Source organism: Chiloscyllium punctatum, chromosome 19 (assembly GCF_047496795.1).
Source record: "Chiloscyllium punctatum isolate Juve2018m chromosome 19, sChiPun1.3, whole genome shotgun sequence".
NCBI classification, from domain to species: domain Eukaryota; kingdom Metazoa; phylum Chordata; class Chondrichthyes; order Orectolobiformes; family Hemiscylliidae; genus Chiloscyllium; species Chiloscyllium punctatum.
Window position 1 is genome coordinate 86,660,831 of NC_092757.1, and position 24,765 is coordinate 86,685,595.

At 44.3% G+C, this 24,765-nt stretch overlaps 1 protein-coding gene across 5 annotated transcripts in view; it reads right to left on the reverse strand.

Moving 5' to 3' along the window:
- Positions 1-10,246: 10,246 nt before the first annotated feature.
- The window catches only part of LOC140491572 (multidrug and toxin extrusion protein 1-like), a 43,253-nt gene continuing 28,734 nt past the window's right edge, over positions 10,247-24,765 (reverse strand). For 4 of the 5 annotated variants that reach the window (XM_072589963.1, XM_072589965.1, XM_072589964.1 and 1 more), the window contains 5 exons: positions 23,671-23,743; positions 17,531-17,663; positions 15,444-15,538; positions 14,354-14,414; positions 10,247-11,255 (listed from right to left, as the gene is read on the reverse strand). In XM_072589963.1, the coding sequence (XP_072446064.1) occupies positions 11,059-11,255; positions 14,354-14,414; positions 15,444-15,538; positions 17,531-17,663; positions 23,671-23,743 (559 nt within the window). In that variant the 3' untranslated portion in view covers positions 10,247-11,058. Of the gene's footprint in view, positions 11,256-14,353; positions 14,415-15,443; positions 15,539-17,530; positions 17,664-21,039; positions 21,326-23,670; positions 23,744-24,765 lie in introns of those variants that run through there. The other variant, XM_072589966.1, reaches the window with a different exon arrangement.

A 24,765-nucleotide genomic window follows, 5' to 3' on the forward strand; every position in this document is an offset into this window, starting at 1 on the left:
GTAAACTCATCACTTGCATAGCCAGTCTGGAAACCTGTTTCACTTCCTGCCAGAGGCCGATGGGTTTTAATTCCCTTATTTACCTCAGGACCAGGTTCCTGTAGGCTCCATTTCTCTGGGCAACATTGCCAGAGGTTAGTTGCACTGAATTCCCCACTTTTCCAATTCTTCTCTGGATTAGGAAAAATAAATCAGTTCTTACTTCTCTCATTTTAATATCCCCTCCCACACGAGCTGATCCCACCATCCCAAGCAAGAAATCCCACAGCATTGGGTTCCTCTGTTCCCAACCACTCAGCATCTTCTAATCTGATATATGGTTGTATAATACTATGACTTTAAGAGGTGGATGTTGTTCCGGGTTTTATTTTGGAAGAGAGGTTTTAAGCCAAAGGTGAAGATCTGTCCAGTGAAAGCCCATAAAGTAAACAGCTTGTGAGGCCTTGGGATTTTTTCTAAGATTGGAACAATAGAAGCAGCCTGAATGGGTGGGGTCAAGCTCCCACAGAGCTAGGATTTTTAGTTATAGTTTTAGAGTAGGAGTTGTTGGGGTCTTGAAGCTGGATGTGGAAGCTTCAGGACTGAGATATATAAAACTACGAGATGTGAAGACAAGCAAAACTGGAAGAAATCTTTCCCTTTGATGGAAGGATCAATGACCAAGGGGCACGGATTTGAGGGAAAGGCAGGAGGTTTAGAGGGAATGTGAAGAAACACTTTTTCGTTCAGAGGCTAGTGGAAACTGAAACTCACTGCCTATAAGAGTGAGAAAGGCAGAAACCCTCATCACATCGATGAAATATTCAGATATGCACGAGTAGTGCCAATGCTATGGGCCAAGGGCTAGAAAATGGGATTAGAATAGTTAAAGGATTGCTTTTCACTGGTGCAGACTTGATGAGCTGATGGGCCATTTTCTGTGCCATACCTCACAATGACACTATATAAATGAAAGTCATTGTTAATAATTCCCACTCATTACTGACAGTCTGGGTCAATGTTTCTACAAAAACTGTGTGAAGCTCCTATTGTCCATACTTCCTATTTCAGGACAGGTTGGATTTGTATAACTCAGCTACAGAGTAACAGAAACAGACAAATGCTCCTCAATGGCTATTTTCTAGAAGCTTACCTGACGCTCTTTGCTCCACGACAGTTAACCGAATCTTTTTAGAAGATATTTCGAGGTTGATGCATAAACAACAGCGAGTGTGTCAAAATAACAATGAACAATGAGCCTGACTAAATTTGTAATAACCCCTGATGACTAGCCCTTTCACAAATTAAGTTTGCAGAGTTCTGCTGTTTAATACCTTTTTCTAGTTAATAATGGTAATTCATGAAAATAATGTTTTTGGCTTTCCATCTGTCTGTTTCATTTGAGCGTTTTCCTAAAGGGGATGTTTTGCACCTGCTGTGGGTGATTGGTATTTTGGTGTTTTGATCATTTTATTTATGAAGTTCTGAGGCCCTGCATTATCTGTGTTGAAAAGGCAGCCATAGTATCATTAAAAATGATTGCTTCCATGGTCTAGCCAAGAAGCCATCCTGACTCCTAACCCTAGTAGAATGGATCAGACTGGTCACCCCCATGAAAGACTATAAGATATAGGAGCAGAATTAGGCCATTCAGCCCATCAAGTCTGCTCCATCATTCAATCATGGCTGATGTGTTTCTCAACCCGTTCTTCTGCCTTCTACTGTAACACTTGATCCCTTTACCAATCAAGAACCTATCTACCTATGTCTCAAATACATTCAATGAGTTGGCCTATGCAGTCTTTTAAAGAAATGCGTTCCACAGATTAACCAACCTCTGGCTGAAGAAATTCCTCCCCATCTTAGTTCTAAAGATTTAGCCCTACACCCTGAAGCTGTACCAAAGTTTCTAGTCTCTCCTACTGGTGGAAACAGCTTCTCCATGTCCACTCTCTCTAGGCCTCTCAGTATTCTGTAATTTTCATCAGATCCCCCCCTCATCCTTCTAAACTCCATCGAGTACAGATATAGAGTCTTCAACCACTTCTCATCTGAGCTTGTGGATTTTGGGGGTGAACAGGACTGGATTTCACTTATGATATCTACTGTGGTTGCATGGCCTGTTGGTCAGACTCACCCATGAAGAATAAATACATTGTTAGGGTACAGGAAGGTTTGGAACTATAACGCAGTCAATGTAGTGACAGGAGATGGTGAAGACATTTCTTTAATGTGTAATTTTTTTCACTTGTCCATTGCTGGTGTGTGGGTGCTGCAGAGTCGGACATCACTCCTTGTTCATCTCCAATCATTGTTCAGAAATAGGAGCAGGAGTCGGTTTAACAGTTCCTTCAACCTCCTCTGCCATTTAATAAGCTCATGGTTGGTCTGAGATCTCAAGTCCACTTTCACAGCCTGTCTCCAATTCCATTAATTGTCTTTCAGCCCAAACACCTATTGCACTCAATAACTGAGCATCTGCTGCTCTCTACTTTAGAGAATTCCAAAGAATTGCAACCCTCTGAGTGAAGTTAGTTCCATCTCGCTCCAACATGGCCAATACTGATACTCTAGTCCCTAGATCTTGAGATTCCAGCTAGAGGTGAAACATAGAGTCATAGAGATGTACAGCATGGAAACACCTGATGAAGGAACGGCGCTCTGAAAGCTAGTGTGCTTCCAATTAAACCTGTTGGACTATAACCTGGTGTTGTGTGATTTTTAACTCTGACCAATAAAGGAAAGCATACCAAACGCCTTCTTCACTATCCTATCTACCTGTGACTCCACTTTCAAGGAGCTATGAACCTGCACTCCAAGGTCTCTTTGTTCAGCAACACTCCCTAGGACCTTACCATTAAGTGTAAAGTCCTGCTGCGATTTGCTTTCCCAAAATGCAGCACCTCGCATTTATCTGAATTAAACTCCATCTGCCACTTCTCAGCCCAATGGACCATCTGATAAAGATCCCATTGTAGTCTGAGGTAACCCTCTTCGCTGTCCACTACACCTCCAATTTTGGTGTCATCTGCAAACTTACTAACTGTACCTCATATGCTCGCATCCAAATCATTTATGCAAATTACAAAAAGTAGAGGACCCAGCCCCGATCCTTGTGGCGCTCCACTGGTCACAGGCCTCCAGTCTGAAAAACAACCCTCCACCACCACCCTCTGTCTTCTGTCTTTGAGCCAGTTCTGTATCCAAGTGGCTAGTTCTCCCTTAATTCCATGTGATCTAACCTTGCTAACCAGTCTCCCACGGGGAACCTTGTTGAACGCCTTACTGACTTACTAATTTGGACACAACAATGCTGAGGGAGCAGTGATACATTTACAACTCTACATGGTTTGAGGGTTGGTAGATCTGCAGGTAGGAGGCAATTCCAAGATTTTAACCAATTAATAGTGAAGGAATGATAATGCATTTCCAAGTCAGATTCACTTCAATTCACTTGAGGTTCTTACTTTCACATGACTGAAAATGAGCACAAACCATTGAAGAGAATTGGATCAAAATTCTCATGGACAATTCTCATCACATTCTAATGGACAGACTGGTTGCTGAATTTTCTATATTATAGTGTTTGACAAATGTGAAAGCCAATAAAAGTAATGCCTTCAGGCTGTGAACAGGTCTATTCATTATGAGGGATTTAAAATGAGATGGAGGTTTATACTGAATAAGATGAAGTTCAATCTTTCCAGTAACTCAGAAAGAACACACCAGCAAATGACCAGGTGTTCTAAATTCTGCAGAGTAACTGGCTCACCAGGGAAATGAGACATTGATTTTCTCGAGGCAATTTTGTGCCACTTCCCAAGAAGAATTTCATCATCTACCTCCAAGTTGATTGTCCAAACTCACTGGATAATAGTTTTCTCCTTTGTTTTCTTAGAAGTGGTAACAACATTGCACTAGTTGAGATTAGCAAATGCTAGACCAAACAGGAATCATTTCTCTGGTTTGTGTAGCTAATGTTTGTGAAGGTGATTGTATATCAATAGTGATTGGAACATTGTGGATTTCTTCTTAAAAATGTTTGAAAAGGCCTTTAAAGAATTTGCATAATTTATAAAGGGATCGTTTATATTTTTGGATGACAAGAAATACTGGTCCATGTGATTTGGCAACCCCTGACCTGGAAGTAGTACCGATACGTAGGAAACTGGAATGCCAACATCTTGTCACAGCTAAGATGAAGAGTGGAAGGGAAGAAGATTGATTTTAAAAAACACATTTAGGATATGTGATGCAGTTTCTTTCATTTCCAAGTAATTGATTATCCCAAATTAGCCTTTCTATGCAAAGTTAAAGATGTTTCTTGTTCATCCAGACCACCACAATCAATGGGAGTTGAGAAGGTTCCAGGAGGAAGTACATCATATCAGAAACATTTTATATAGTTTCTCTAAATGGACAACCAATTTAGCTTTTCCCATCATTTCACTGACATTTTAGTAAAAAAGGTACGTTGCCATAGTCATAGATTCACACAGCATGGAAACAGATCCTTCAATCCAACCAGTTCCTGCTGACCATTATCCCAAACTAAACTAGTCCCACCAGCCTGTGCTTGGCCCATAGACCTCCAAATATTTCTTATTCTTGTACTTAACCATATGTCTTTTAAACATTGTAACTGTAACCACATCCACCATTTCCACTGGAAGTTCATTCCACATACGAACCACCCTTTGTGTAAAGAAGTTGCCCCTCATGCCTCTTCTCACCTTACAATATGCCCCCAAGTCTTGAAATCCCCCGCCCTAGGGAAAAGACACCTGTCACTCACCTTATTACACCCCTCATGATTCTATAAACCTCTATAACGTCACCCCTCCACCTCCTACACTCCAGTGAAAGATGTCCCAGTCTCTCCAGCCTCTCCTTACAACTCAAACTCTCCATTCCCAGCAACATCCTGATTAATCTTTTTCTGAACCCTCTCTAGCTTAATAATATCCTTCCGATAACAGGATGACAAGAAGTGGACACAGTATTCCAAAAGAGGCCTCACCAATATCCTCAATAATCTCAACATGACGTCCCAACTCCTACAGTTAAAGGTCGGAACAATGAAGGCAAGCGTGCCAAATGCCTTCTTAACCATCAGGTCTACCTGTGACACAAGCTTCAAAGAATTATGGACCTGAACCCCTGGGTGTCTCTGTCCTAAAACACTACCCAAGGCCCTAGTTTTAATTGTATAAGTCCTGTCCCATGTTTGGTTTATCCAAATTAAACTCCATCTGTCAACGCCTCAATCCATTGATCAAGATCTCTTTGTAATCTTAGATAATCTTCATCAACCGACTGGACCATAGGGCTGTTCTCTCATTAAAGGAAGAGAGTTGGTGGGGCCTTAACCCAAGAGTCAATGCACCCCAGGCAAGGGTAGCAACAGAGGAGGAGAGTCCATCATGGTAATCTCAGCTGGTACAGGAATTGAAACCACGTCATTGCTAACACTCTGTATCACAAACCAGCCATCCAGCCAACTGAGCTAACCAACCCCCAAGAAACATGTTATAGGATGAATCCTGCTTATGCATGCACTTGCTTCTGCAGAGAATCAATTATGTCTGTGAAGGAACAGAACGAGATCATTGATGAAATTGGGAGTGAGCTGCCAACTAATATCATAAATTAGTCATATCTAGTCTCTGTTTATTTTATAGTTTGTATCAGACAAGAAATTCATGTTTAATTTGCATAGCTTATGATTCCTGTGCAGGTAAAAACTTACAGAAAGTGAATATTCTTTCGTAATTTCTTCATTTTGGGACAGTTTAGTGAATTTAATTATGTTATTCATGGATCCCCTCAGGATCTACCCGATAACCCTACACTTATGTTTGATACAGTTATTAACTGTCCAAAAGAAATAAAGAAAGCATTTCTCAAAATCCTGAGAGGCACCACCAGCACAGCACAAAATATACAGACTGAGATGTTTATATAAAACCTTGAGCTTTTTCATTTCTTAGTCCTCATTCCTTATCTTTTCTCCTCTCTTTTTGAGCAAATTCCAATTCTTGCTCATTTTCTGCTCAGTACGAATTTGACTGTTCCCCTGTTTCCCTGGCTATCATCCAACTTTCCACTCCCTAAACCTGGCCTCATCCAAACGTCTACTGCCTGAATCCAAACTCGCATTAACTTGTCCATCTCGGCAAGATCCCTCTACATTAGCACCTATTTCTGCCTCCAATTTAAAATTCTTATACACCTTTTCAAAGTCTCCCCCGACTTCACCATGCCATGTCTCCACTTTCTAATGAAGGGTTTATGCCCGAAATGTTGACTCTCCAGCTCCTCGGATGCTGCCTGGCCTGCTGTGCTTTTCCAGCACCGCCCTCTTGACTTCTGATCTCCAGCATCTGCAGTCCTCACTTTCTCCACATCTTTACATGTGTTGCATTCCTACAAAATTTTGAGAACTTCATACTCCTGAAATTCTGGCCTCTGATGCATCCCCCACTTCCATTGATGGTCATGCTTTTGCTTGCCTGGATCCTAAACTCTGGCTACACAATAAACGTTACTTCCTCACCATCTGTCTCTCTCTCTTCCTTTTCCTTAAAACCATCTTCCTTCATCAATCATTTTGTCACCAATCTTACTGGCTCCTTTTTCTTCACAACGTGTCAGATTTTATAGTCTGATTAAACCCCTGTAAAGCTTCTTGTGAAATTTAGTATGTTTGTGTGTTGATTGAGGGGTAAATGTTGATCCCCATTCAGGTGGAGATTCCCTGCTCTTCACTGGGATTCCGATATGATCTTTCTACATTACCCTTGTCGCAATAAGAGTTGAGCTTTCCAAGACACACTGATCCTTTGAGGGAAAAATTACTTGTAAGAACGGCAGGGAAAGATGGATCCTCAGCCAAACATTTCATCCAAATGATGACACCAGCAACATTTCAGCACTGCACCAGTACAGCCAATCTGGAGCACGAGTACAGGTTTTGCATTTTGATAAAACAAATAAGGGCAGGACTTACATAATTAAAAGTAGGGCCTTTGATCGTGTTGTAGAACAGAGAGACCCAGGGGTTTAGGTACATAATTCTTCAAAGTTTGCATCACCGGTAGACGGGGTGGTTAATGCAGCATTTGACACACTTGCCTTCATTGCTCAGATCTTTGAGTATAGGAGTTGGGACATCATGTTGAGACTGTACAGGACGTTGGTGAGGCCTTTGTGGTACAGTTCTGGTCACCCTGTTGTAGGAAGGGTATTAATCAAGCTGGTGAGGGTTCAGAAAAGCGTTATCAGGGATGGAGGATTTGAGTTGTAAGGAGATAAACTGGAACCTTTTACACAGGAGTGTGAAAGGTTGAGGTTTATAAAGCCATGAGGGGTATAGATAAAGTGAATGGCAGGTATCTTTTCCCTGTGGTGTGGGATTTCAAGACTCAATTCAATACAGAGAGTATTTTAAATTATAACATATCCCTGTCACTCCTGAGCTGACTATGTGTGATCCAATGCAGCAAATCAATTTTTAACTATGCTCATTAACTAGCACAAGAAAGTTTCAAAACCCAAATTTCAACAGAGGATAAATGTCTAGATGTGTTAAATTCCAAAATTCTTCAGTTATAAAATGATTCAGTCAACATGTCGGAAAAGGCAAGGTGCTGTACAATTTTGCTGATTGTTCTTTGTATTGAAGAGGGCAGTGAGGGGCAAGTAGCTATTCTGTTGTAATTACTGCACAAACTTTATCTTTTAAAATGTTTGTAAAACTCACGTTCCATACAGCTGTTTTCATGCAGTGTCATTACTTATATTAAAAACCTAAAACAATTTACTTTTAAACGTGCTTCTGTCCATGTCTCCTTCCTAAGGTCTCTGCATCTCCTATCCAAATTGCAGCACATCCTTTCTCCCTGTCTCTCCTAACCCACATTGTGGGCCTACGTTTATTTCATTAAAAAGAACAGTGAAATGGATTCCTACATAAAAGGCACTATACAGATGCAGGTTATTATTACACTTTGCCACTAGTGAAAGCCTGGATCAGTGTCTCTACAAAAGTGCTGTGAAGCTTCTATTGTTAATGTCCCTGATACTGGGAGAGTATGATTTGTATAACTCAACTACATTATCACAGAAACATCCAAATGCTTCTAAATTGCTGTTTGTTAGAAGCTTACCCGAAGCTCTTTGTTCCATAACTAGCATTGGAAAGATATTTAGACGATACATTGTGGTGTGACACATAAACCACAACAATCGTCTTTACATAACAATGAACAAATGAGCCTGACATGATTCCAGATGAAGGGCTCCTGCCCAAAACGTCGATTTTCCTGCTCTTCGGATGCCTCCTGACCTGCTGTGCTTTTCCAGCGCCACTCTGACCTTGACTCTAATCTCCAGCATCTGCAGTCCTCACTTTTGCCTAAATTTGCAATAAACTCAGATTCTGGCATTTTTGCACATTCAGTTTACAGGCTGCTTTACATAAAGATGGATCTATTTAGCTGTCACATGGATGGCATTTCAGTCAGACTGAAAAGGAGTTTGTCCACAGGGACAGCGTAGTTTCGAAAATGTTGCAGAGTACAGAACATATCCTCAATGAGAAATCGCAATTCCCAAAGACCAAAGTCATGTTTTTGGGATGTGTTAGAACACAAGGCATTCTGGGGGATGCCAGAAAGATTAGTTTCCATTGACAAAAAAACATCAACAAAGTGCAATGCGTCCTGGAAAAGGCAAGTCAGCTTCTGAAGAAAAGTTCCACTGCACTCAAAGAATTAATTCTATTTTGCTCTGCAAAAACACAACCAGACCTGCTGAGTTTTGTATTTGTACCCTGCATCCTGTTTTTAACAGAGTTTATTCCTGACCTGGTGCTGAGTTTAACCTGAGGGTTACTATGCCTCATTTCGGGGGCAAGGTTAAGAAAGCAAGGCTTTTTTTTCATGCAGGAAACAAACCCATCAAACTATCAGCACTCTGCATTGCAAACCAGACATCCAGTCAACTGAGCTAACTGACACCTGCCCCACAAATGCAATTCCTTCTTGCGACTGAACCAGTGGCCCATTTTGTGGAGACTGTTTTGTTGGACACATCCATTTTGTTTCTGGATGGTCACCCACCACCTTAAAACCAGCACCTGGTCAAGATGGTATTCCTCCGGTACTGATGATGGCCTTACAGTATTGTTGCGCAACAATTAATCCCGTAGTGTTCTTCATGCCCAGCAGATAGTGCAATCTGAACTCAATTTAAGAAAACAAAATGGCATTAAGAGTTTAATGATGACCATCCAAAGATGTGCAGGTTAGGTGGATTGGTCATGCTAAATTGTCTGTGGTATTTAAGGCTAGGTGGAATAGCCATGGGAGATGTGGGGGGTTATGGGATATGGTAAAGGGGTGTGGGTCTGGGTGCGATGCTCTTCGGAGGGTCGGTACAGATTTGATGGGCCGAATGGCTTCCTTCCGCACTGTGATTCGACCGAACTTGGATCAGCACTAAGTGTCACCTCCTGTCCTCCATATTTCCATTGTTTAGAATTCCCTCTAGGGACAATCAAACATTTTCTGTCCAGTAAGTCAACAAACAACCAGCAAGCCAATCAGAGCACTGCAAACTGTAGATTTAACCATTGGCTAGCAGTTGAGCGTAATTCTATTGTTTCGAGGTCAAGTAATCAACCTGTTTTTCTTTCTCACACCATGGACCCAACATAACCACCCTCCCCCTGAATATTCTCATCGAACCAGATCACTTAACAGCAATTTTGCAGATAGAACAGTTTTTACTTTAACTTTATTGGTAGAATATATGGATATCCCCAACGCATTAAAAATCAATTTAACTACATGAATAATTGGGAGAAGAAAATCAGATACAAACTGCAGCAACAGGGAGAACTGATTGACTGCTGCCATGCATTAGCCCCGTTGTCTTTCGGCTCAGGGGCTTGAACTCAAATCCAACACAGAATAAAAGTTTTGGGTTGTCTGTGGATTGTTATCAAGACAAAAGTCTCCTCACCTCCCCCCTCAAAAGTCTGGTGTCAAACTTGCACCACCTCCTTTGAATTGGATGGAGGTCGACTTGAACCGGATCCAATGGTTCAGTGCTGAAATTGTGTTGCTGGAAAAGCGCAGCAGGTCAGGCAGCATCCAAAGAGCAGGAGAATCAATGTTTCGGGCATGATCCCTTCTTCAGGAAGAAGGGCTCATGCCCAAAGCGTCGATTCTCCTGTTCCTTGGATGCTGCGCTTTTCCAGCAACACATTTTTCAGCTCTCACCTCCAGCATCTGCAGTCCTCACTTTCTCCAATGGTTCAGTGGCTTTAGAGAACTCAATGAGTTTCACTTCCCACTAAGACAGTAACCTTTCGGAGAGGTTACATCTATCTTTATAAACCACTCCCCTACCCCTAACCCCTGCCCTCGTGCTGATGCTCATCCTATTGACTTCAATGAAGCAACAACCAGGTGGGTGTGCAGGAATGCAGCAAGGGAGGGCATGAGGGATACAGTAAAATCGCAAATTCGCCCATCCACTCCAAAAAAAACAACCAAATTTAACATCCTGGGGGAAAAAAAAATCACTTATCCGAGATTTTTTAAATGTTCCTCATTCACGAATTTCATCCTACACAGGGACCCCTAAGGAACAGAACCCTCACAGGTATGGACGAATGATTAGTCCCATTGTACAGGAAGACTATCACTCTCAGTCAGTCAGTCAATCAAAAACAGACCAAAGCGAGGGTCACCGGACCCAACACGTTTCTCCTCAAAGATGTTGCCAGACCTGCTGAGCTTTGCCAGCAAACTCTGTCTTTGTTTTCAATCAAACACAGAGATCGCTGGAAAAACTCAGTGGGTCTGGCAGCAGCCAGGGAGAGAGGAAGTAGATTTAACGGTTTGTGTCCAGCGACCCTTTTAAGGTTTTGCTGTCTTTCCTTTCTCCACAGTTGCTGCCCTTCTCCAGCACTCGATGGTTTGGATTCCCAGAGTTCTTTGTATTTATTTCACTCCTTGGTGTGCTCTGCAAGTAGGGAAGTCTTCAGTGGGAGTTCCTCAAAAGTTACCGCTAAACGGTGAAGTGGAAGGTGATCCCGACTGCCAGAACCACCAACCCTGCCACAACGGCGAGACCACGGCGAATGAGCAGTTGGACGGGTGACAGGATGCCAACTGCTGGGTTACTCGCTATCAATACGGTGTGTTCAAGCTGATAGGGTTCTTCCTGACCCTGTGACAAAGTTGAGGCACCATCTTCTACAAGATCTGGAACACAAGAGTTTTAGAAGCAACAATTATCTCTAACACCATGTCTAAGGTCAACACAGGCTTCCATGTGCAGTGGCGTCACGGTAATGTCAGTGAACTGGTCATCAAGGGGCACAGGCTAACACGTGGGTTTGATTCACAACAGGGGGGGGAGAAAAAAATATCACTGACAGCGGTTCAAACCGAGTTCCTGAATAAATATAAGTGTCATGCCTATAATTCAATTAACATAAAAATCTGGAAAGTTAGTCTCAACAATAGTAACCAGATTCTGGATTTGTGGTGCTGGAAGAGCACAGCAGTTCAGGCAGCATCCAATGAGCAGCGAAATCGACATTTCGGGCAAAAGCCCTTCATCAGGAATAAAAGCAGTGAGCCTGAAGCGTGGAGAGATAAGCTAGAGGAGGGTGGGGATGGGGAGAAAGTAGCATAGAGTACAATGGGTGAGTGGGGGAGGGGATGAAGGTGATAGGTCAAGGAGGAGAGGGTGGAGTGGATAGGTGGAAAAGAAGAGAGGCAGGTAGGACAAGTCCGGACAAGTCAAGGGGACAGTTACTGAGCTGGAAGTTTAGAACTAGGGTGAGGTGGGGGAAGGGGAAATGAGGAAACTGTTGAAGTCCACATTGATGTTCTGGGGTTGAAGTGTTCCAAGGTGGAAGATGAGGTGTTCTTCCTCCAGGCGTCTGGTGGTGAGGGAGCGGCGGTGAAGGAGGCCCAGGACCTCCATGTCCTTGGCAGAGTGGGAGGGGGAGTTGAAATGTTGGGCCACGGGGTGGTGTGATTGATTGGTGCGGGTGTCTCGGAGATGTTCCCTAAAGCGCTCTGCTAGGAGGCGCCCAGTCTCCCCAATGTAGAGGAGACCGCATCGGGAGCAACGGATACAATAAATGATATTAGTGGATGTGCAGGTAAAACTTTGATGGATGTGGATGACTCCTTTAGGGCCTTGGATAGAGGTGAGGGAGGAAGTATGGGCACAGGTTTTACAGTTCCTGCGGTAGCAGGGGAAAGTGCCAGGATTGGAGGGTGGGTTGTTTGGAGGCATGGACCTGACCAGGTAGTCGCGGAGGGAATGGTCTTTTCGGAAGGTGGAAAGGGGTGGGGAGGGAAATATATCCCTGGTAGTGGGGTCTGTTTGGAGGTGGCGGAAATGTCGGCGGATGATTTGGTTTATGCGAAGGTTGGTAGGGTGGAAGGTGAGCACCAGGGGCGCTCTGTCCTTGTTACGGTTGGAGGGGTGGGGTCTGAGGGTGGAGGTGCGGGATGTGGACGAGATGCGTTGGAGGGCATCTTTAACCACGTGGGAAGGGAAATTGCAGTCTCTAAAGAAAGAGGCCATCTGGTGTGTTCTGTGGTGGAATTGGTCCTCCTGGGAGCAGATCCGGCGGAGGCGGAGGAATTGGGAATACGGGATGGCATTTTTGCAAGAGGTAGGGTGGGAAGAGGTGTAATCCAGGTAGCTGTGGGAGTCGGTGGGTTTCTGCCGAGGACATGGAGGTCCTGGGCCTCCTTCACCGCTGCTCCCTCACCACTAGACGCCTGGAGGAAGAACGCCTCATCTTCTGCCTCGGAACACTTCAACCCCAGGGCATCAATGTGGACTTCAACAGTTTCCTCATTTCCCCTTCCCCCACCTCACCCTATTTCTAAACTTCCAGCTCAGTAACTGTCCCCTTGACTTGTCCAGACTCGTCCTACCTGCCTATCTTCTTTTCCACCTATCCACTCCACCCTCTCCTCCTTGACCTATCACCTTCATCTCCTCCCCCACTCACCCATTGTACTCTATGCTACTCTCTCTCCACCCCCACCCTCCTCTAGCTTATCTCTCCACGCTTCAGGCTCACTGCCTTTATTCCTGATGAAGGGCTTTTGCCCGAAACGTCGATTTCGAAGCTACTTGGATGCTGCCTGAACTGCTGTGCTCTTCCAGCACCACTAATCCAGAATCTGGTTTCCAGCATCTGCAGTCATTGTTTTTACCTCAATAGTAACCAGGAAACAAGCACTGATTGGTCTAAAAACCCATCTGTTTCACTAATGCCCTTTTGGGAGGGAAATCTGCCAACCTACATGTGACTCCAGACAACACAGTAATGTGGCATCTGAGGAGCAGGAAAATCGACGTTTCAGGCCCTGTGCTTTTCCAGCACCACTCTAATCTTGACTCTGATCTCCAGCATCTGCAGTACCCACTTTCACCTAACACAGTAATGTGGCTAACTCTGAAATGCCCCAGCAAGCTGCAATGAGTGTTGGCCCAGTCAGTGATGTAAACATCTGGTCTGGTGCACACGTGACTCCAGACCACCAACAATTTGGTTGATGCTTAAGTGCCCTCTGAAAAAGCCAAGCCTTTCAAGGGCAATTAGGGAATGAGCTTCATTGACTGGCCTTGTGAGCAAAGCCTGTATCCCACGATAGAACAACAGAAGTAAACATTGGAGTTTGTACATTCAATGGGTTGGTCCATCTCCTGTCTAGAGTAGGCTGGAGTATTCTTGTTTACAAGCAGCCTCCAAACCTCTCCAACACCAGTAAAAGAAATGCAGTTATTTGGTAAAGTAATGCATGTCCTTTTTGAGAGAACTTGGTGAGGAACAAACTGGCTGCTGTGAGGGAAGTGGTGGCACAGTCTCTAGATTAATAATCCTGAGGCCCAAGCTAATGATCTGGGGGCATTGGACTCAAAGCCCACCACAGTAGTCGGTGAAATGGGAATCAACAAAAATCAGAATAAAAGCTAGCCAGTTGATTACTGTAAAAGCCCATCTGGTTCACTAATGCCTTCAGGGAAGGAAATCTTCTCTCCTGCCTGTGACTCCAGCCAACACAGCAATATGGTTGACTCTTAACTACCCAAGCAAACAGCAAGGAGTGTTAGTCCAGTCAGGGAGGCGAACATCCAATGAATTAAAAAAAAGACCATTGATCGCAGTCCAAACCTAATTCCTGAACAAATATAACTGCCACACCTATAATTCACTAATTCAAATTGTTACATAATATGAAACAAGAAAAGCACAACAACTCCATGAGTACATTTCCTGGTCCTAGGTAGCTTCAGAGCAAATGTACTGTATCTGTGTCATTACCAAAGCCAGAGGCAATCCTGCTGGGTCCGGTTCCCTTCCTCAGTCCCGTTCTCTCTTGAGCCTGGAGGGAAACATATGGAGTCAAATATTAAACTGCTCCTTTATTCAACATTCAATGATCAGACCCATGATCGGCAAACCCAGAACCTCAGAACAGTCACACAGTTAAGAGGGAACCATGGTCATAAGTGCCCTTCTTAAACTGCTGTACTCCCAGGGTGTAGGGACACACGCACACACAGTGCTGTACTCCCACGGTATAGGGACACACCCACACAGTGCTGTACTCCCAGGGTGTAGGGACACACTCACACACTGCTGTACTCCCAGGGTATAGGGACACACCCACACAGTGCTGTACTCCCACGGTATAGGGACACACCCACACACCGCTGTAAATCTTGGAGAGTAGGGACACACCCACCATGCTGCAATCCATTGGCAGAGATGTGATTGAATGGGTGCTGACCGTAGCAGTGACAACTATTACAGCCTGAATTAATCGCAAACCCTTCGTTCCTCACTGTTCCTTCTTTCAGAAGCTTCTCCAATTCTATCTCATTATTTAGGCTGTGTCAGTCATTGATTCTGCTATCTCCATGGTTCAGATCAAGAAACATTAAAAAAGGTACATGGATGGGATAGGTACAGAGAGAAATTGACTCAATGCACGTAAATGGGGCCAGTTTGATTGCAAAACTGAGTCGCATTGTCAAATTGGGCAGAAGGGTCTGTTTCCAAGTTTCCAAGTTCCAATGTCAAATTTTGCTTGATGACCACTCCCCTGAAACACCTTGGGATGCTTTAGATACATTAAAAGGTGCTATATAAATACAAACTGTTGGACATGAGCCTGTCTATATGAGCTGGGTCCATTCCTGTGTATCTCCTGCATCTACGTCGAATGGGATGTGGGCTAGACCTTTGGAGTGAGTGGTCCACTCACCACAGTCACCCTCAGAGAGAACAGGATCTCACGGAATTCCAGGTGGGAGTTTTCCAGCTGACTTGCCTCACACCCCTCAACTTGATTTGAGTACGTCACATCAGATCAACCCCACACGACTAAATGGAGCAATAAGCTGCTTACCTCTTGTGCTGCTGTGGCCCAATTCATCCTGAAGAGCAACGTCAAAAGCAGAGAAGACAACAGGAAGGTACCAAGAGCCAATCCCGTCCAAAGTCCTGTGAGAAGCAACAAGAGGCACACTTTCGGAGGCGCTGATTGGGTTTGTAAAGATGGCTCAGCGTACAGAGCAGGAAGTTCCCAAGGGAATGGTAGCAAGGTGATTAGCACTACTGATGGTGATAGATTGACTTGATTCAACCTGGGACTCATTGGATTGTGAACAAGTGAGAGATGATCTCATTGAGGTGTTGAAGATTCTCAGGGGATTTGACAGAGTAGCTGGGGAGAGGTTGTTTGCCCTTCCGGGACAGTCTAGGACCAGAGGGTACCATCTTAGAGTAAAGGGTCAGATACTTAAGGTGGAGAATGAGGAGGAATTCTTCTCTGTGTGGGGAGTGAACCTGTGGATTCTGTTACTGCAGAGGATTGATGACACTGGGTTGTTGCATATAGTCGAGACTGCGACAGAGAGTAAGTAAGTGATCAGTAAGTGCATCTAAACTTGTGGGGAAAAGGACAGGAAAGTGAACTTGAAGGTAATCACGATCTCACTGAATGCCAGAGAAGACTCAATGAGCTAAATGGCTACTTCTGCTAATATATCGTATAGTGGTCTCATTACTGGGTCTCCTCTACATTGGGGAGACTGGACGACTCCTCGCAGAGCGCTTTAGGGACCATCTCCGGGACACCCGCACCAATCAACCCCACCACCCTGTGGCCCAACATTTCAACTCCCCCTGCCACTCTGCCGAGGACATGGAGGTCCTGGGCCTCTTCCACTGCCGCTCCCTCACCACCTGACGCCTGGAGGAAGAACGCCTCATCTTCCGCCTCGGAACACTTCAACCCCAGGGCATCAATGTGGACTTCACCAGTTTCCTCATTTCCCCTTCCCCCACCTCACGCCAGCTCCAGCCCACCAGCTCAGCACTATTCCCATGACTTGTCCTACCTGCCTATCTTCCTTCCCACCTCCCCACTCCACCCTCCTCTCTGACCTATCACCTTCATCTCCACCCCCATTCACCCATTGTACTCTTTGCCATCTTCCCCCACCCTCCTCTCTGACCTATCACCTCCATCCCCACCTCCATACTCTATGCTACTTTCTCCCCACCCCCACCCCCCTCTCATTTATCTCTCCACCCTGCAGGCTCCCTGCCTCTATTCCTGATTGATTTTCCTGCTCCTCGGATGCTGCCTGACCTGCTGTGCTTTTCCAGCACCACTCTGATCTAGAATCTGGTTTCCAGCAGCTGCAGTCCTCGTTTTTATCCAGTAAACTTGAAGCCTGGACTAATGCTCCAACAATTTTTATTCAAACCCCATTACAGCACTACATCAATTTAAATTCAGCAAATAGATTTGGAACAAAATGCTAGTATCTTGCATAATATTTATAAAACTAATAGATTCTTGTCAGGACACATCACAGTCATTGATGGCCTTCGAAGAAGGAAATCTGCCATCTTTACCAGGTCTGCCGTACCTCTGACTCCAGACCCTGGATAACTCTTAACCTCACTCCCTATGACCCAGAAGGCCTCTCTGTTGTACCAAACAGCGACAGTAAAGTCAAATATTCGGGTGCTCATGAACCATGGAGTGCAAAGGGATTTCTTTTGCTGGAATTTCCACCAGGATAGAAGGCAGTGGTAGTGCTCTGTCTCTGGATCAGGAGGCCTGGGTTCGGGTCAGACCTGCTCCAGGGATGTGTCATAACATCTCTGAACAAGTTGACTAGGAAATCCCTAAGAAAGGTTCAAAATGGCAGAGGGACAGCACAGGAACAGGAGAAATTCTTGTTAGCTCAGCGGTCAGGAGCTATCAGGACGTGACACAATATAAGAGCATATTGTTTGATATTTTTTATAGAAGGCCGTGTTTAAGAATTAAAGGAAGGTGAGAGCGCATGACTCTCTGGTATATTATGGGCGAGTGACTCAGTCTTCCTCACTATGTGTAGTAACCATGGTAATCCTACTAGACCCCAATGTATCAGGGTGACTATTGACAGAAAATTGAACCTGGTGACCAAGATTTACCCAGAATTCCAAGCTTTGCGGTAAACATCAACGAGATTCCAACAGGGATCCCAACAATATAGAATACAACGAGGTTAGCAACTGCTCCAATCTTCTGCTTCCCAGCTCCTCGGACAATCCCACTGGCTACTCCCTGTGGAGTACAAGATTAGTGTACGTCACAACTCCAGCAAAGAAAGGGGAAGCGCCAACTGTCCAGAGTTTAATGGAATAAAAATTATCCGTAAGGATATCAGATGTAGGAGCAGGAGGAGACAGGAGTATGGGGTTGAGAAACGTATCAGCCCATGATCAAATGGTGGAGCAGAGTCAATGGGCCAAATGGCCTCATTCTGCTCCTATATCTTATGGTCTTATAAGTCAAAAGCTCACCTCTTGTTGTATCCAGTTTGTGAACAGGCTTTGTTCTGTAGTCTATACTCAAATCAGTTTCTATGAAAGTCGGGATGTAATGCAGGACAATGTAAAGAAGCCATGTGTAAATACAGGAAAGGTTCATTAGTTGTGACTTTAAAAGGACACACCCAGACATTGGTAAATCCTCTATATAGTCCATTTGGCCCACTCCAGCACACAATGCGATTGTGGCTGAACTTCCTCATCAATTTGATAGTGTATTTTATTTGTTTAACTGGATTCCCACTAAGTATTCTAAACTCCAGAGAACACAGGCACATTCTACTCAAAGTAGAGAGAGAGTAGTGAATCTTTGGAACTCATTGCCACAGAAAGCTGTGGAGGCAAAGTCATTGAGTGTACTTATGACAGAGATGGATGGGTTCTGGATTAGAAAGGGATCAAGAGTTACATGGAGAAGGCAGGAGATTGGGGTTGAGAAACATATCAGCCATGACCAAATGGTACAGCAGACTTGATGGGTCAAATGGCCTAATTCTGCTCCTGTATAGAGTCATAGAGATGTACAGCACCCTTTGGTCCAACTCATCCATGCTGACCAGATGTCCCAACCCAATCTAGTCCCACCTGCCAGCACCCAGCCCATATCTCTCTAAACCCTTCCTATTCATATACCCATCCATGTACCTTTTAAATGTTGTAATTGTACCAGCCTCCACCACACCCTCTGGCAGCTCATTCCATACACGTACCACCTTCTGTGTGAAAACGTTACTCATAGGTCCCTTTTATATCTTTCCCCTCTCACCCTAAACCTATGCCCTCTAGTTCTGGACTCCCCCACCCCAGAGAAAAGACCTTGTCTATTTATCCTATCCATGCCCCACATGATATTATAAACCTCTATAAGGTCACCCCTCAGCCTTCCACGCTACATGGAAAACAGCTCCAGCTTATTCAGCCTCTCCCTGTAGCTCAAATCCTCCAACCTTGGCAACATCCTTGTAAATCTTTTATGAACCCTTTCAAGTTTCACAACATCCTTCCAATAGGATGTAATATTCCAAAAGTGGCCTAACCAATGTCCTATACAGGCGCAACATGACCTCCAAACTTTTATACTCAATGCTCCGACCAATAAAGGAAAGCATAACAAACGCCTTCTTCACTATCCTATCTACCTGCGACTCTACTTTCAAGGAGCTACGAACCTGCACTCCATGGTCTCTTTGTTCAGCAACACTCCCTAGGACCTTACCATTAAGTATATAAGTCCTGCTGTGATTTGCTTTTCCAAAATGTAGTACCTCGCATTTATCTAAATTAAACTCCATCTACCACTCCTCAGCCCATTGGCCCATCTGATCCAGATCTGATCTATATCTTGTGGTTTTATAAGTCAAAAGCTCACCTGCTGTTGTATCTGCCCCAATGACCAAGCATGGTGATGTGAGGAATAGTGTGTCTAAACCTCATCACTATAGAGTGTGTGAACCACTATATCTTCTGCTCAGAGCTACATGTGCCAAGGTCAGCCTAAGGCAATTTCAGGCCTGCTGAGTTGCTCATCACAATTGAAAGGTCTACCATCGCATGTTAGCTTGGGATCAGGCTTCACCAATTGAAGTCAGACAATTCAAGCTCCATCCTAGAAAGGAGCATCTAATATCTAATATCCAGTGTCGTGCTAAGGTGTACCATTGTTTTGAAAAGGTACGCAGCATTTGACTGCCCTGTCTGCAGTCTCCAATAGGTACCGGAGATCCCATTGCACTATTTAAAATAGAGCAGGAAGTTCCCATGGAGTCTGAAATAACATTGAATCTAGCTGAGGAATCAATAAAGTAAAATGTAAACGAATCAGTTCTCAAACTGCTCTATGTTCCATCTGGTCTCTCCACAAACTGGCTGTGACATACTGCTCCTGAACAATGCTGATTGTACTTAGAAATTATGCATTTCTTTGATTCACTCACACACTGAGCCAGTGTATATTTCCCATCCTTACTTGCCCTTGAGAAGGTGGTGGTGAGCTGCCTTCCTGAACCACTGTACTGTAAGCTGACCCACAATGCCATAAGGAAGGGAATTCCAGGATTTTGACCCAGCGACACTGAAGGAGCAATGATACAAGGCAGGATGGAGGGGAACTTACAGAGGATGTGTTGTCATGTATCTGCTGCCCTTCTCCCGTTAGATGGAAGTGGTCATGGGTTTGAAAGGTGCTGGCTAAGGAGGTTTGGTGAAGAAAATACTCAGGGACATCCCAAGAGCAGAAACGCATCAGCGAGTATACGTTTTTTTTTCCTTTTTCCCCCTCACTTTGAGTTTTGAATGCTGAGTCATTGAGTATATTCAATAGAGGTCAATGGGTAATTTAGGATAACAAGACAAAATTTCCTTATTTCTGGGTTTGATGGATAAGAAGGTAATAGAAGTGCCAGGAAAATATGGGACTGCTCTCTGAGACTTTCCCACCATCCTGTGAAATGCTTCAATGATCACAAACATCTCAATCAGGCCATCTCTTCATATACTAAACTCAAGCCAATACAAGGCCTGGCTATATAAGGTATTCTGATAATTTAACCCTATTAATCACTACAGTAACTTGTTCTCCCTCTGCTGTCATCTCTAGTAACCACACACACTCCCCAACAGCAGAGTCTGTCTGTGCCCATGACCATTATGCGTGCAGTGTGGAAATGGTTGTAGGGGATAATTATCCTTATTTCCCCCTAGTGGGGGAGTTATCCAGGGTAATGGCACAATGGTCTGACTCTCACCAAAACGTGGGGCGATCAAACCATGTCACATGTCACTCTGCAGAGCGTACACATTCCAGCAGACTGGAACTTCTTCCTTCAGCATCTCCAGTCATCATTTAGGATGGAATATCCTTTATTGTTAGGTGTACTCAAGTACAGGAATACAAGAAAAGTTTTACAATGTCGCCTCTTATGGTCATGATTTGGAGATGAAGGAGCAGCGCTCCGAAAGCTAGTGCTTCCAAATAAACCTGTTGGATTATAACCTGGCATTGTGTGATTTTTAACTTTAGCCTAAGTTGGTGACATCTTAGGTACAAGTACCTAGATACAAATCTTAGATACAAAGTGGAATATAAAAAAAACAGTTGTATTACTTCACAAAGGCAGCACAGTGGTTAGCACTGCTGCCTCACAGCACCAGGGACCTGGGTTCAAATCCAACCTCAGTCAGACTGTCTGTATAGAGATTGCACATTCTCCCCGTGTCTGCGTGGGTTTCCTCCCACAATCCAAAACTGTGCAGGTTAGATGGATTGCCGATTGTGTCCAGGGATGTGTAGACTAGGTGGGATAGCCAGGGTAGGGGGGTGGGTTTGGGTAGAGTGCTCTTCAGAGGGATGGTGTGGACTCCATGGGCTTTATGGCCCACTTCCATGCTGTAGGGATTCTATGATTCAGAGTGTTAAAATAATTAGTTAGAAATAAGACAGTCAAACAATTGACATTAGTCAGATTTTTTAAAATTTAAAATATATCCTGCTGCAGCTCCAATCTTTGTTCCGCACCCACACCAATCTCCTTTTCTCCATGCCCTGTAAAGTGCCTGAAGAACCCTAGCCAATGTGAGGTGGCATGTGACCTGTGACCTTCAATGTATTCCAACCTGAAATGTGATTGGTGTAAAACCATGGTCCTACTAAACTCTATTGGTGTTAATTGCAAATTAACTGTATTTAATGGCATTCAAAAGGTAGGAATTAACTCTGGATTCATTTGAGCACCTGTAAGTACTTTAAAAAGATTCAGAAAAGACATACAAGGATGTTGCCAAGGTTGGAGGACTTGAGTTATAGGGAGAGGTTGAATAGTTTGGGGCTGTATTCCCTGGCGCGTCGAGGGGCATGGATAGGATAAATAGACAAAGTCTTTTCCCTGGGGTTGGGGAGTCCAGAACTAGAGGGCATAGGTTTAGGGTGAGAGGGGAAAGATATAAAAGAGACCTAAGGGGCAACCTTTCCATGCAGTGGGTGGTGTGTGTATGGAATGAGCTGCCAGAGGGTGTGGTGGAGGCTGGTACAATTACAACATTTAAAAGGTATCTGGATGGGTATATGAATAGGAAGGGTTTAGAGGGATTTGGGCCAGATGCTGGCAGGTGGGACTAGATTGGATTGGGATATCTGTTTGGCATGGACAGGTTAGACTGAAGGGTCTGTTTCTGTGCTGTGATCGCTATGATTCTATAAGTAGACAGAGGCTAAAGTTGTGGTGGTTATGTTAGGAGGTGCATGCTTGTAATGTGTTCCTCTGTAAATAAATGTTTTGAAAAATGTGAAGATTAATTCCAGTTCTATCCTTACCACCTGGTACAGTTGGTACAGAACAAGCACTTCAGAAGCTCTCAGAGGATATTATGATGATTTCAATACAATGGGAGGAAAGAGACCATGGGACCATAAGAAATTGGAACCGGTGTATACTATTCAGTCCGTCGAGCCTGCTCCACCATTCAATAGGATCGTGGCTGATCGGACATTCGTCATGTCCATTTTCCGACCCTTCCCCTATAACCCTTGATTTTCCGACTGATTCAGAATATATCTCAGCCTGAAATCTACACACAAACCACTCTGTGTGTAAAAAGGTCGCCCCTCATGTCCTTTTTCAAACTTTTGCCTCTCACTTTAAAAATATGCCACCTTGTTTGAACTTCCCCACTAGAGAGAAAAGGCCCTTGCTATTCACCTTATCTATACCCCTCATGATTTTATAAGGCTCTATAAGACCACCCCTCAAGCTCCTACACTCCAGTGAAAAAAGCCCCAACCTATCTTTATAACTCAAGCCCTCCACTCCAGGCAAATGTTTTCTGAACTCTCTCCAATTTAATAATATTCTTCCTTTAGCAGGGGAATCAGAACTATACACAGTAATCCAGAGGAGGTCTCACCAACATCCTGCACAACCTCAACATGACATCCCGACTCCTAAATACAAACCCAAGGATCCCATAAGTCTTCATAACAACTGCTTCCCTAGACCAGAGTCGAGAGTGTGGTGCTGGAAAAGCACAGCCGGTCAGGCAGTATCTGAGGAGCAGGAGAATAGACGTTTGGGGCAAAAGCCCTTCATCACGAGTGAGGCTTGTGGGTCAAGGGGGCTGAACGGTAAATGGGAGACTGGGGGGGAAGAGTGAGGCTGGGGAGGGGGAAGGTAGCTGGGAAAGCGATAGGTAGATGGTGGTGAGGGTGATTGGTCAGAGAGGAGGCTGGAGCAGATCGGTGGGAAGGAAGATGGACAGGTAGGACAGGTCATGATGGTGGTGCCAAACCTGGAGGGAGACTCACTGAGATCCTTGTAGAGGGAGGAGGAGAACTTCTTCATGGTAGGCCTCTCATTCTTCTAAACTCCAGCAAGTAGAGACCCAACTTGTTTAGCCTTTGCTGATAAGACAATCCCTCCCAAAGCAGGGATCATCCTAGTGAACCTTCTCTAACCCGCCTCCAATGAAGTGATACTTTTCCTGAAATAAGGGGAGCAAAACTGCTCACCATGGTCTCACTGCACCTTGTACAGTTGCAGCAACATTTCCCTATTCCTGTACTCCATAACATGAGACACAAAGGGAAATATTGAGAGGTGGGGTCATGGATATTAAGGCAACCCAGTTGACAGTGCAGATTGGTGATTTGATACCAAAGACTTGTCTCCAATTCCCTCTGGTGATGCCCCATGCCAGGGTCTGTAGAGAATTTGACTTTGAAGCAGAGTTGTCATGATCCAGTCACTCACCGAGCCGATGGCATCAGACAGGTGGACAGGAGCCACGATTGGTATTGTCCTGGAAACCAGGTCAACAATTTGCCTGTTCCAAGAGAAAAATGCTTTTAGATTATACTTTTCAAAGTGAACATGTTGCAATTGAGGCAGTCTATTTAGCCTTCAAGATTCACTTCCCTGGTTTCCCAAGAGGCTGTATTGCTGTTGTCATCTCTGAGGGCGAGGGCTTGGGGATAGTCAATACAATTTCAGAAACAAATAACAGGACAGCATGGAAAGAAACAGTTAGGAATCTCACTTCAGCTATGTCAGGGAATGGCAAAACTATAAGAATCATATTGATTAAACCAGAAAAGAAAAATAATAAACAGGCAAATAAAGTATCCATGTTGAGGGACAGGTTATGGCCCAAATAAAGTTTGTGAACAAATGCACAGAGCATAAGGAATAAATTAGATTACTTACAGTGTGGAAACAGGCCCTTCGGCCCAACAAGTCCACACCGACCCACAACCCACCCATAGCCCTTCACCTAACACTATGGGCAATTTAGCATGGCCAATTCACCTGGCCTGCACATCTTTGGACTGTGGGAGGAAACAAGAGCACCCGGAGGAAACCCGCACAGACACAGAGAGAATGTGTAAACTCCACACAGTCAGTCGCCTGTGGCGGGAATTGAACCCGGGTCTCTGGTGCTGTGAGGCAGCAATGCTAACCACTGTGCCGCCCACATTAATTGAGCTAAAATCACAAATTCAAACTAGAGATTGTGATATAGTAGCCATTACTGAGACATGGATGGTCGGAACTGGGAACAATATATATTAGGATATAAGGTTGACAGGACAGACAGGGGAAATGGCAGAGGAGGTGGACTGGACTTTCTGATTAAAAACAGAATCACCTTTAATGATGAGTGTTATGAAGTTGAAGATGTGTACTGTACCTTTAAGAGAGAGCGAATGCTGTCCTGCTCTGAGAGCTTACGAGAGTAGCCTCAGAGTGCACTGGAACATTGAAAGGTGTAATATTTTGAAAACAATTCAAATTTAACCAATCACTTTAAATTATACCCCAGGATACTAAAACCCAATCAAGTTTGAA